Here is a 13934-nt window from a genome sequence, read left to right on the forward strand (position 1 = left end):
TATTATTATTATTATTATTATTATTATTATTATTAACCCCCAGACCACAGTATTATAATGCCGTAGGTAAAGTATAATTTGCCAATTTTATTATGTATTAGGATAGTAATAATAATAATAATAATAATAATAATAATAATAATAATAATAATAATAATAATAATAATAATAATAATAATCGTGTATTTAAAGAGGAAACAAGACACAGGGATGCTTTAAAAGCGCTCATTGAAGGTTCACAACGCGTCGGTGGCATGCATTGGATTTTACGCTACCGCCACCGCGGGTTGCGGGAGTCACGCATGCGCACTGACCACAAGCGGCCGGTCTTTAAAAAAAGGAATCCTTATGCCAACCGATGTAATCAAGGCGAAGAATTATCTCTTATCTCTGGGCATACATGGTGAAATTGTAAGTACGGGCATGACAGTTTCTATATACATATATGTAACACAAAATGTCGATTTCGATGCGTCGTTTGTGTTTATTTGACGTTTAAAAGCGGCATGTCATGTGTGAGGTCGCACTCGTCTGCCAGAGATGTCTTCTTCCCGATGGAGAGAGAGAATGCTGGAGCCCTTCACTGGGGCCACTTTCATATCCACTGGGGGATTTATTTTACTGGTAGATCGAGCAGCTGAACCTGTTAAAAACGACGTACTTGTTAATTGTCCTTCATGTGTCTCGGTTAAGGGTTTATTGGCTTCACGCTGTGTTTAATTTTCCTGATTTAATTTTTTCCCTTCTGTTCCTTCTTCCATCGGGTTTTCTTCTGGCAACCTATTTTTACCCATCGCTATAGGCCAGCTGTAGATGAGTAGCCTAATAGAACCCGTGTGTTCAGCATATGAGTGATTTTGTGTGTGTGTGTGTGTGTGTGTGTGTGTGTGTGTGTGTGTGTGTGTGTGTGTGTGTGTGTGTGTGTGTGTGTGAAAGAAAGAGAGAGAGAGAGAGAGAGAGAGAGAGAGAGAGAGAGAGAGAGAGAGTACACCAAACATTACTGGGATCGTTGCTTATGGACCGAAAGGCAGTGATCACTGATGAAGAGCTCAGACCGCAGTTGGAGATGTGCCCCCACCTCCTCCTCCTCCTCCTCCTCACCCTCCTCCTCCTCCTCCTCTTCACTGAATACTCCAACAGCTTTACCCAGCATACACAGCAGAAAAAAAACAATTGTATGGAATTAACATACACCGTGTTATAGCTTATATCTGGGGCGAAATGATCACTAGAGTGTCAATTCAGCTCTAAGGATTTTAGGCAGATGGTTCCTTATGAAAATAACTGAACTCGGTGGATTGCAGTAGTGTGCAGTGAAAAGAGTATGTTTGAGAAATATTATGTTTCTTATTGGACACTGATAAAGTTCAAAAGATATATTGCTCATAAAAGCAGCCTCTGTAAGTGCTCAGATGGCTCACACAGCAACATCCTCACTGTTAAGTCTACACTCACTACAGCTGTAAATCAAACATGGTGAATTGATAGCTATAGTTGTGAGAAAGACAAGCAACCTGAAAATTGGCAAATTCTGCGAACATCGATCAATTTCAATTTTAATTGGGATCACATAAAACAAGGGAAATGTATTGATTGCGCCATAATCTTTGATAAATAAGCAGATTCATCAGATTTTCATTAATTTATTATGTTTTGGGAAAAAGAGACATTCTTGTATAGGGCACTTAATTGCTAATTAATATAAAAACTGCTTGACATGGAGGTTAAAGAAGAAAGATTTGGAATTACTGTTGGCACTGAATGTGTTGTAGAGATTTAAGCATTGTGCAGAAAGGTATCTTTTACTTTTTCACAGAAAAAGAGCTAGAAGGTAGATAGAATTGCTATATGAGATCGCATTTCTGTCAGCTGTCTGTTTTATTTAAGCCACCAGGAAAAAAAAAAACAGGAAATTAAGCCAAATTTTAAAAGAAGAAGAAGAAGAAGAAGAAGAAGAAGAAGAAGAAGAAGAAGAAGAAGAAGAAGAAGCTTTTAATGCTTTACAGTTTGTCAATGATGTCCTGATTAAAAGGAAAAAGAATATGTAATATATCATGCGAAAGATTAGATAATAATACAAAAGATAAAGGATGTATAACATATAATGAGATGATCACAAGCATCAAATAGGAGGTGCTCCTTCCTTTTACAGAAACAGAGGAGATATCACAGCTTGTGGGGGAGTGTGGCGTAAGACATGTTAGAACAGCTTTATTTATGGTCTAGTTGAGACATGCCTATGCTCAAAGATTTACTATTATTTGTCATCTCATGGGGTAAGATTAATTTGTATTGATCCAGTCATTTCTTTGCAAAGGGCATGGAAAGTAATTGTAAATAATTGTTTGCCTTTTCTCCATCCTCGTGTTGTTGTGGATGTTTTTTTATTTTAAATAAATGCAATGTCTAAAAGAATCTGAAAATGTCAAAAGACTCGACAATGGAAGAAGAACCTAAAAATGCAAGATGATCAAAAACCTCCTCCACCTGCCATGTCCTCATTATTGCATAACAAGCCACCGGTTTCATTCAATTCAATTAGATAAGACTGTAGCAGTGAAGAGTGTATGCGATGTTGGCTGTGTGGCTCAGTGGTCTGGTGTCTCCTGCAGCCCATGGGATCAGAGAGGATGGAGATGCGAAAGAGGCAGATGTCGGGGCAGCAGGAGCTGGTGGCGGGAGGCACAACGACGGGAACGACGCCAGCCCAAAATGAGCAGGCTGGTCAGGGTGAGCGTCCCTCAAATGCCTGCTGTTTCTGCTGGTGCTGCTGCTGTAGCTGCTCATGGTACGAGTCTTTTCATTCCTTCACACTGAACCTCATCTGCACAGTGATTGAGAATTTAGTTTGAGTCACTGCTAAGATTTAAATGAGGTGAGTCAGATGTCTAATTTCTTGGCTAGAATGAACGCTACAGCTACACTGGCCATGTGTGCATTATGCTATAACGCTCACAGCATTACCGTGCATGCAGTGTAATATGACAGATCAGTTAGAATAACCCAACAGTGAACACAAAAACATGGGCACACAGGTCAGTCATTAAACATCAGAAGCACAGATGTTCCATAAATAAATAAATAAATAAAATACTAATTATTATTATTATTATTATTATTATTATTATTATTATTATTATTATTATTATTATTATTATTGTTATTATTATTATTATTATTTTAACCAGACCTTAAAAGCTGATTCAAGGCTTCGTAGTTTCCTGTGTGTAGTGTCTCTGTTGGATCATGATGTGCTTAATACCTTGCAGTCTCACTGTTAGGAATGAAGACAGGGAGGAGAGGAACCGGAAAGCCTCGCACGACGTCAAAGCTGAGGACCCTGGTGACTGTGAGGAGAGGTTGGTTAATTCATGTTGAAAATTAGATAAACCTCAGTAAGATGTAATTACCTTTAGCATAATTAGTGGGAGTGATGTAAAAGATTTAGCAAAGCATTATAATTAAAGGATCTGAAGGGAATATTACACTCAATAATGTTTATTATACTGAATACAGGGGATTACACCAATAAAACTATGCAACACATACCAGAATTTAAAGTATTTAACATGTATGTAGCACAAAATACCTTTAAATAATACCTCATACTGTGCATTAAATTACAATATCTGTGCCAAAAATACCTCCTTTTTTCAGCTATGCTTTACTGTACAACCGCACGAGCATCTGTGTTGACACTTTTTCTCGTCAGATGTAAAATCAGATGTTAATGCTGAATGCGTTGAATGCACAGTTCTGAACAAACCCCAATTTTATTTTGGCAGTCCAAAGCCCACTATGGATGAAATGTGCTCATGGGGGCAATCCTTTGACAAGCTGATGCATTGCCCTGTTGGACGTTGCGCCTTCCGGCAATTTCTGCGCACAGAGTTCAGTGAGGAAAACCTGCTCTTCTGGCTAGCTTGTGAAGAGTTCAGCAAGGAGACCAACAAAAGCATCATCAAGGAGAAGGCTCTCCTCATATATGAGGATTACATTTCCATCCTCTCACCCAAAGAGGTGTGTTCTTTCGTGTGAGTGTGTGAATGTGGATTTGTTTAAATGGAACATCACTGGAAAACACAGGCCATTCTGTCTCTCTAAGGGTCTCCATTTTTGTCTGACTAAAATATAACAAATTTCCGTATGCGAAAAATAAATAGCGCTAATGTATTCCCTATGATTTCGTTATTATAAATAGGCCATAAATTATGTAATACTGTTGAACTTTTAATGAGTTCCATGTTAATACAGAAATAACACACCAAGTGCTACAGAATAAACAGATGTCGATAATGACACAAGAAAGAACTATGGCAAAAGCTAACTGACTGGAACTTCACATCATCCTTCAGTGTGGTTCTGCATGTTTGCCGAATGTATGTTTGGGAGTCTCTATCCATGTGTGCTGGACATTCTGTTATTACTCGTGGAACCACAGTCTGTGTAGGATTTTCAAAAATAATGGAGGCTGATAAGCAGAATGCATTAAAAGGGAGTGAAAACTAATGAATTTTGGGTGTACTAAGTCTTGTGGGAAAAAAAAACAAGACCTTAGTCAAGTCACGTGGGGTCAGGTTTATCACATGGGAATAAAATGTGTGACACATAAGACTAATGTAGAACTAAACACCATGGTGTGAGACAATATCTAAGCAGACAATATACACAAATACTAGAGTGAATACATACAGTAGAGACACAGTGCATTGACGATAGAAGAGTAGAGTGTAGGAAAGCTGTAGCAGTAATCTCTCAGTATCCTCCCTGTTATTGGTCAAGTTCTTTCTCTTGAGCTTGTTAGTTTGTCTGTGGTGCCCAGATGATTACTGAATGCTAAATGTCTTTCCACGATCTATTTGATTTCATAAAAGAGTCGAAACAAAACTTTAGCAACCAACTATGATTGGAATTGTTTCCTTACCTCTGGATTGTCTGGGTTCAGGTCTTGTGTCAGTTGTAATGTAGTCAAGGTTGCACCGATGGATCTAAAAGGTTCTTAGGTTTCCTTCAACCGCTGCCTCCAATTCTTTAAAGGCAGCTTATTGACCAGCATATTTCATTTTCCGACTTTGTAGTTACTTCTCAAACATATGTTAGAAAGGTTGTTGTGTCTTTAAGATAACACTGCAATGTAAAAAGCTCTCCAATGAGTTGGATTATGGAATCAAGCAGCCAGAGCAAAGGAGAGGAAGTTAAATGTGCATATCAGTTTTCAAATGCCGTTTAAATGACAAAATGGTGGATTGGTGAAAGACACAAATAACAAATGCCTAGAAACTGGGAGGTGAGCATTATCAAGGCCATAGGCCATGCGCATTTGTAGGTCTTTTGCTGACCCCTATACAAATACAAATTAGATTTATTTCACTTTGTTGATCGATTTTTGTGAATTATTTTTTTTAAAAAAATGCAGCTGCTCAATGACCATAGGGACTAAATGGATAGACTAGTGAAACTTAACAGTTGCAACATTAAGGCTTTATAAGAATTAATAAATCATTTGGCACCCAGGACAAGCAGATTTCATGTCTAATTTATTAGTTATATATTTGTTGCTGCCTGGAGAATAAAGTTCTCCCTTTTCCCTTCTGAATTTCACAAAGCAAAGCTTTTCACTTATTATGCATGTTTAAATGTAATGCACTGAGTAATAACCTGATGCAAAACATCTGTATTTACAAATCCCTCTCAGCCAAGAGGTGATATGGTTACTAGTAGAAGGAGTTTACTGTACCTACACATACTGTATTGTTTCGCATGTTCAGGTAACAAAGGATCTTTTCAGAATAAGGAGCACACAAGTGTCTGGTAAGACTAACATGACTGAGCAAAATAAAGTGCATTGAACAGAGAAAAAGACACTAGTCTGATATATTTTACATGTGTTTACTGTATAAATAAAGGAAAAGGATAATGATATGGCAGAATTGTCCTCTCCTTGTCCTTTGTCTGTATTAATCCAACCATCTAACAAGTTGGACATAGAGTGTGTTATTATATGTTAGCTACCACCTTTTAACCATGTCATTAAGATTCTGTTCAACAAAATACTATACATAGGACAATTATCACAACCCACACTGCACCACGCTCTCTCTGATCCTTCAGCACTGCTCAGTTTATCCCACTATCTCTTTTCTGTTCTGGCACCTACAGTAGGTGGTGGAATGAACTGCCCTGAGACATCACTGGATGTCTTCAAACAATATCTAAAAACCTTCTTCTTTCTGAAATACGTAAACTAGCACTTAAAAAAGTTGGTTGTGTGCTTTTTTGCTGTACTGTATTTCCGAGTTTTAGACTGATGGTATACTTAGTCCTATGACCTAGTGAAGCACCATCAATACATTCACTGACAGAGACTTCACAAGCACTTCTTTAAGTCACTCTGCATAACAGCATCTGGCAAATGTCATAAATGTAAAATGTTAATACAATTATTAATCATTAGTGCATCTTCTTGCCTAGTGGGCAAGCTAATTAATTTATTTTATTTTTTCTCTTCTGCTGCAGTAGTTAAGGTTCTGAGCTTGTGAGATAACTTGTGGGAAGATTATAAGTTTAAATCCCAGCATTAATCTATGCAGGATGTCCTGTTTAAGTAATCTATGCATGGACATAGCCTGTTATGCTTCTTTAAAACAGAAACAGGAAGTGAAGAAGAAAACCCTGCGAATCGTACTCTATAGCTTTGCTTTAATTTACTGTTTTTAGTAGCAAAGTGTTTAAATATGTCTATGTGACATTATAGTGCCAGCAGAACAATTGTGCAATTTCCTGGATAATGAGGGGGTAAACAAATTCTTTTAGCTGTACACCTCCGTTAGGTCACAGTAACATGTAGGAGTGACAGTTTCCTATTTATTACTTGGGCTTTCTACTAATGAGCAAGCATGTGGTAATTGTAGGTACTTAGGTGACCGAGTAAATATCCCTCTCGTTGTCCTGTCTAATACTGTATAGTTTGTGTTGTCATCATGCTACCTTCTGTGTAAAGGAGAAAATCACCAGTAGTGATATCATCATGAGATGGATTCTGTTGACAGTATGTGCGAATATTAAGTTATCTACCAAGTTATCAACAAAGAAATGGCCTGTTCCTTCCAAATCTAAGAGGTTTTTTTATTTAAAAAAAAAAGACCAAATGGAAATTTCACTGCACCAAATGGACATTGGCAATAATGACTTTAGTAATTTCCTAGCAAAGCTTTAACCCCAGGTGATCCAGTATACCAGAGCCTGTTGAGGTGATGTTCCCCGCTGATACTTATGGAGTATGAGTCATGTATTTGTTCCTGATTGCTGCTCGACCAGTTCAGTCACTGTTTATTGTGATGTTGGAGTTCCTCAGATCTTGTAAATACTAGATGCACTAGCCCACTTTGTGGTCCCTGGTAAATAGGGTTAGGTTCATTAATGAAGAAGATTCAAAAGTTTATTTAAAAGGTTTAAGAGACTATTAAGTGTAAAGTGTCTATTCCTTCACATAGAGGTTTACAAAAGATTGCACAAAAGAAAAATATCTATTGGGCCACTGGCATTGAAGAGAGTGTGAAAGTTGAGAGCAAACTCAATGGACGTCTGAATCCCTTGACCAATGTTCAGGAGCTTCTACTAATTTTTGCTGTCAGGACAATCAAATACTGCTTGAAACAGCACCTGAAAGATTACAGTTAACCATTCTTATCGATCATTACAAACCCTTACAATGAGCAGCTACAATGTGTCTGTGGCTATTTTGGGAAAGTCTATACTTTTTTTCACTTCTAAATTGTTGTTGTTTTGAGAGAAATATAGAGTCTACAATATTTGAAAGCAGTTTATAGGTCAGCTATTATGTATATGTGCTAGGAAACTATGGGTATGGGTTGATATCTCTCCATGCTAGCAATCTTGGCAGTGCAGAGTTTAATATTTGTGTTTGTACACTCTGTGCCCAAAAGTATATGGACAGCACAATATAATCATCACACCTAGATGTTAACTCAAACTGTTGCCTCAAGGTATGCACAATATTCTTTAGAACATTATTGAATGCTGTAGCATGAAGATTTCCCTTTTTTCCAAGGTTGATTTAGAAGAACTTGAGGGAACTATACACCAAACTCAACCCCACTAAATATGGCATGAATTGGAGCTCCAGCTACTGAAAAGTCTTCTGCTTTGACATCAGTATCTGACCTCATTAAGGCCATTGTGAACATAGAAACACATATCCTCACTGCCATGATCCAAAATATAGTGGAAAGACGTCTAATGGAGGCTGTGATATCAGCAAACTGGGAACAAATCTGTGCTGAAGCCCACGGTTGAAATGGGCACAAAGGGGTATGATAGTCAGATGTCCACATATTTGTCCATTTAGTGCATATGTGCTTAACATCAAAATATTCTACCCAAATCATGAGTTGCAGAATACAATTATGAATGTAAAGTGAACCATACTATAGATCTAGCCATAAAATGGGTAGACAGTGGGTTAAAATATCCATAGAGGCAACAAATACTAAAAGATGTAGGCGTAGCTGATAAATAGCAAAGTTATACTATATGTGTAAAGATTTTGTCAGTCAGGTTTGGCATCAGAAAGATAAACATCGCTGTACTGAGTGGTTCCTATTCTGTCGGTTGGGTTTACAAATTTTAATTACCGGGGTGTTGTGGCCCAGTGATTAATGCTTTGGGCTATTGAGCTTTGGACTACCGTTTTGAATGGTTGTGACTACCAACCTACCAAGATTCATTTACATCCCATTTTAACTGTAGGACTTTTTGAACTTATAAAAAAGTTAATGTACCCAAATGTTACAAAAAGTTTAAACAAGGTATAATGCAATGGATGAATATACATAAAGAAAGTGCTCCAAGATTCCCAGTTCAAGGTCAGGTTTATGACAGAAGGTTATTTTAGTATTTGAGATTAAATTTCATATAACAGGATTATTTTTTTTATTATACCTTTTAATAACAGAATAATTTTGTTCCTCTACCAGGTGAGCCTGGATTCACGTGTCCGGGAGGTAATAAACAGGAACATGCTGGAGCCCACTTCTCACACATTTGATGATGCCCAGCTCCAGATTTACACGTTAATGCAAAGAGACTCATACCCACGCTTCATGAACTCCCCTGTCTACAAAAACCTCCTCAAGAGCGTCTCGGAGCAATGTCCCGAATCGTAAAATCTCTGTGATCCCACTCGAATTCTCCCTTCCCTCTCCTCATTTTGGGTTCATTTTTCATTACGTGGAGTTTGTTTAAAAGGACCTTACAGTGGGTCCTCCCAGGGATTTTCCACATTAGAGATCTGTACCTGAACAAGACACTCAGGTGTCCAGCTCACTGGAATTTTAAAACACTGTCTCAAATCTCCTGAGGGCTCAATACCACAAGTACTGCTACAAATCAACATAGCAAGAAGCTCCAAAGGATTATCAGTGCATTTTCATATTTTTAAGACAAATTATCTATTTAATTTGTGTTTTGAATTGTTTTAATCACGTTATTTATTTATTTTATTTACTTTCAAAGATGTGATGCTCAATGTGGGTTATTTACAGTATACACATTAGATATATTTATGAATTTATAGTATTTTTCTTCTTGTCTTAGAATATTTTAAGAAAATGGAATCATGGGTACTAGACAATACGGATGAGAATCAAAGATCAAGTCAAGGCAACACATCGGCTTTACTCAAAGGAATCTGTGTGCTGTCCGATATTGTTTCATGACCCGTTCGCGCTCAGAATAGCTTAGCATGTCTAATTGGAATAAGTCTTTCTTACTTATTGTCAAATCACTATTAAAGCAGACAGTGAAACTTTTACATTTCTGATAATAAAAAAAAGACAAAGTAAAACTGAAATCGTAAAACGGCTTTAAAATCGGTGGCTATTATATTACACCCTACTACAATGCAGTCTGTAGGTAAACACTCTAGTACTTGTATTTCAGACTTGATTATTTTGAACCTTCTTGATACTTGGTAGCAGTTGTGATATACCCTCTGAAATCAAGTTCCAATTATTCTTTCTTTAATACAATCTTGACAATTAATGCCTCACCAATCTAGAGCTGGTGAAGAACCAACTACACAACCAACTACCGAATTCCTTTTAGGTAATTATTCTATAGTTTTGTCTTCTTGACATGACTTGACTCGGTTTACCTAACGTGGACATTCATTCATTCATTCATTCATTCATTCATTCATTTCTGGACTTTATGCTCCAAACCAATGTTTTATTTAAAATCCTGGCATTACCTGGTAAAAAACCTTCTAGTGTCCAGTTACCTCCAGACCTCACATGATGGCTAATCTTATATCTTAATCTTATATCCAAAACTGTGCATCCTAGAAAGCAGGCTCAAAACTATAGTAATGTAAACTTAAGTATTAAAATAATCAGAATGACTTATAGCTGTCTTGAGATGTGTATAAAAACTATTTTATCAAATATGTTTAGGTTTAGATCAGCATTTCGCAGTCCTTGGTCCTCAAGTTCCTTTGTGTTGTTAATTATGTTTTCTTTCTGACATTTTTTCTTAGTTTCTACTACAGTTCACTCAACTCTCTAGCGAATTAAAAAACCCTCCATGAGGTAAAGACATTGTAACACAGGGACACATCGAGAGCAAGATTTGGGAAATCGGATTCAGATTCCCAGATTTTGTCTAAACGGATAAGTATTTAGGACTCTTATTTGTAGGTGACACCAAAACACCAAAGTAGCCAAATTCAGTTAACTGTGGTATTACTCGCTTATTCTCTGAAAGCACTGACCAGAATCGGTGGCCAAGTTTTTTTTTGTTGTTGTTGTTGTTTTTTTTTAATAGTTTTGTAAATTATTTTGTTGCCTGACTAATGTCGCTCAAAGACAACATCCTCACTCGGGGAAGTGCCTTGACATTCAATTATGTGACATGTCTCTAATGGCAATAGTTGAATCAAACTTTTGCCGCAGAAATAGACTCTGGGCCTTTGAACAATTTCTGATGTGATTTGTCCTGATGTGACTTCTGAAATTAATTCTTGCACTTCATTTGTGTGTAGGTTTGACCACATAATCCATTTGTTTCCATCGCTGAGATCATTACATTTGAATGAAGGAAGAGTTTCAGGAGATTAGGAAGAGTTTCAGGAGATTCAAAAAGTGTGATTGATCCGAGTCCAGACACACTTCTGCCAGTATTTAATACATGAGGGTACTTCTGCTCATCATTTACTCAATATGTGCTCAATATGAACTGATGGATTCACCACATAGATCAACCTCAATCTAAGTCAATGGTTTTGAAGTGATACTGCCTATATTTTTATTTCTGCTTTTCTTTTATTTGTTTCATTGGTGTTGTGAAAAGTACGCAAGAGTGTTATTTTCCAATCAGTTTACAAAAAGAGTATACATTTTTAAAATGAATAATATCTGAATGTTTACAGTAATCTGTTTCTGTTTTACTCTGAAACTGAGAAAAAAAAAATCTGTGGGCATTTGAAAATCTTTAAGATGAAAATAAAGCACAATAATTTTACAGTTTGTTTTGCTTTTGTGTTAAAACACACACACACACACACACACACACACACACACACACACACACACACACACACACACACACACACACACACACCAGTTCCATTCATATCTGCTGGTGTTTCAAATGCATGTGACTGCAAATCCAAATATTAATTCTTGGGAACAAACCTGTGCTGCTGTGAGCAGTCGTATTGTTTTGTGGGGTTAACATGGAGCATAACAGTGGGATCGCCACTCCTCTTCTGGAGAGGATGCACCTGGGAAGCTCACAAAGGGCTACACACAGCACATCATGCTCACTTATATATCATAGTGCACTGCTAGATCCACACCGAGACACAGAGAGAAGACCCAGCTGTCTTTTTTTATTGTTGTGTTTATTTTGTCGTTCATATAGTGCGTCTTCTGTCTTCTAACACCTTAATATTAGTATAAAATACAATGATTTAGAGAGGTTTTAAACCACTGCCTCATACCAGCCTTATTCATATGCACATATTATCCAGATCAAAAACAATCAGCACACAGCTGTTTGTTATTCAAATAAGGCACTAATACGAGGCTTGTTAAAACATCAAGGCGGTGGGAGGAAATGCAACAAAACCCATTTGCTAACAGTAAATGGGAAAGATATTCATATGCAAAAGCAGGACATGAATGTGTCATGTGAGAAAGTCCCACACAAAGTAGAGTCGTCTGCTTCACACACTGCCTTACAGAATACACAAGGAGTAATACACAATGAGGGCATGAAGTCCTAAGAAGACGATGGGATGTGAAGGAGAGAGACATTTTATTCCCTTTTATACCACAGCAATTCATCAATACTCACAAACAAATCCTACTTATTAAATATAATTGTTGTCTGTTTTACTAACAGTTAATGTAAACAATCTGGCTCCTGTTGTCACTTACAGGAACAGACTTTCTTTCTTTCCTCTCTATGCAGTTAGAGCAGCAAAAATATATAAATACAGCGTTTCATGTTATTGAGGAACCGTTCCCTCCTGATTTTGTAAGAAAGTCTTTACTTCTGACACTGGAGACACTGGACACTGCTGACACTGGTCAGTGCTGACACTGGAGACATTGGTGAGTGCTGACAATGGAGACACTGATCAGTGCTGACACGGGAGACACTGGACTGTTCTGACACTGGACACACTGGTCAGTGCTGACAATGGAGACACTGGTCAGTGCTGACACTGGAGAGACTGGACACTGGTCAGTGCTGACACTGGAGACACTGGACACTGGTCAGTGCTGACAATGGAGACACTGGACACTGGTCAATGCTGACACTAGAGTCACTGGACACTGGTCAGTGCTGACACTGGAGACACTGAACACTGCTGACACTGGACACTGGTCAGTGCTGACAATGGAGACACTGAACACTGGTCAGTGCTGACACTGGAGACACTGGACACTGGTCAGTGCAAACACTGGAGACATGAACACTGCTGACACTGGACACTGGTCAGTGCTGACACTGGAGACACTGGACACTGGTCAGTGCTGACACTGGAGACACTGAACACTGCTGACACTGGACACTGGTCAGTGCTGACAGTGGAGACACTGGACACTGGTCAGTGCTGACACTGGAGACACTGGACACTGGTCAGTGCAAACACTGGAGACATGAACACTGCTGACACTGGTCAGTGCTGACAATGGAGACACTGGACACTGGTCAGTGCTGACAATGGAGACACTGGAGACTGGTCAGTGCTGACACTGGAGACACTGGACACTGGTCAGTGCAAACACTGGAGACACTGAACACTGCTGACACTGGACACTGGACACTGGTCAGTGCTGACACTGTAGACACTGGACACTGGTCAGTGCAAACACTGGTGACACTGAACACTGCTGACACTGGACACTGTTCATTGCTGACACTGGAGACTCTGGACACTGGTCAATGCTGACAATGGAGACACTGGACACTGGTCAGTGCTGACACTGGAGACACTGGACACTGCTGACACTGGAGACACTGAACACTGCTGACACTGGACACTGTTCATTGCTGACACTGGAGACTCTGGACACTGGTCAGTGCTGACACTGGAGACACAGAACACTGCTGACACTGGAGACACTGGACACTGGTCAGTGCAAACACTGGAGACACTGAACACTGCTGACACTGGACACTGGACACTGGTCAGTGCTGACACTGTAGACACTGGACACTGGTCAGTGCAAACACTGGAGACACTGAACACTGCTGACACTGGACACTGTTCATTGCTGACACTGGAGACTCTGGACACTGGTCAATGCTGACAATGGAGACACTTGACACTGGTCAGTGCTGACACTGGAGACACTGGACACTGCTGACACTGGAGACACTGAACACTGCTGACACTGGACACT

General features: G+C 38.7%; 1 protein-coding gene across 2 annotated transcripts; it reads left to right on the forward strand.

The window, feature by feature from the left end:
- Positions 1-288: 288 nt before the first annotated feature.
- Positions 289-11515, forward strand: rgs20 (regulator of G protein signaling 20). 2 transcript variants are annotated; one of them, XM_027169138.2, is made up of 5 exons: positions 289-411; positions 2613-2788; positions 3270-3359; positions 3786-4020; positions 8997-11515. In XM_027169138.2, the coding sequence occupies exons 1-5, from the start codon at positions 349-351 to the stop codon at positions 9183-9185; spliced, it is 753 nt and encodes a 250-aa protein (XP_027024939.1). In that variant the 5' UTR covers positions 289-348; the 3' UTR covers positions 9186-11515. The 2 variants fall into 2 exon arrangements, with proteins under 2 accessions (XP_027024939.1, XP_027024940.1); XM_027169139.2 differs by having other exon boundaries at positions 3282-3359.
- Positions 11516-13934: the final 2419 nt, after the last annotated feature.

Source organism: Tachysurus fulvidraco, chromosome 1 (assembly GCF_022655615.1).
Source record: "Tachysurus fulvidraco isolate hzauxx_2018 chromosome 1, HZAU_PFXX_2.0, whole genome shotgun sequence".
NCBI lineage: Eukaryota > Metazoa > Chordata > Actinopteri > Siluriformes > Bagridae > Tachysurus > Tachysurus fulvidraco.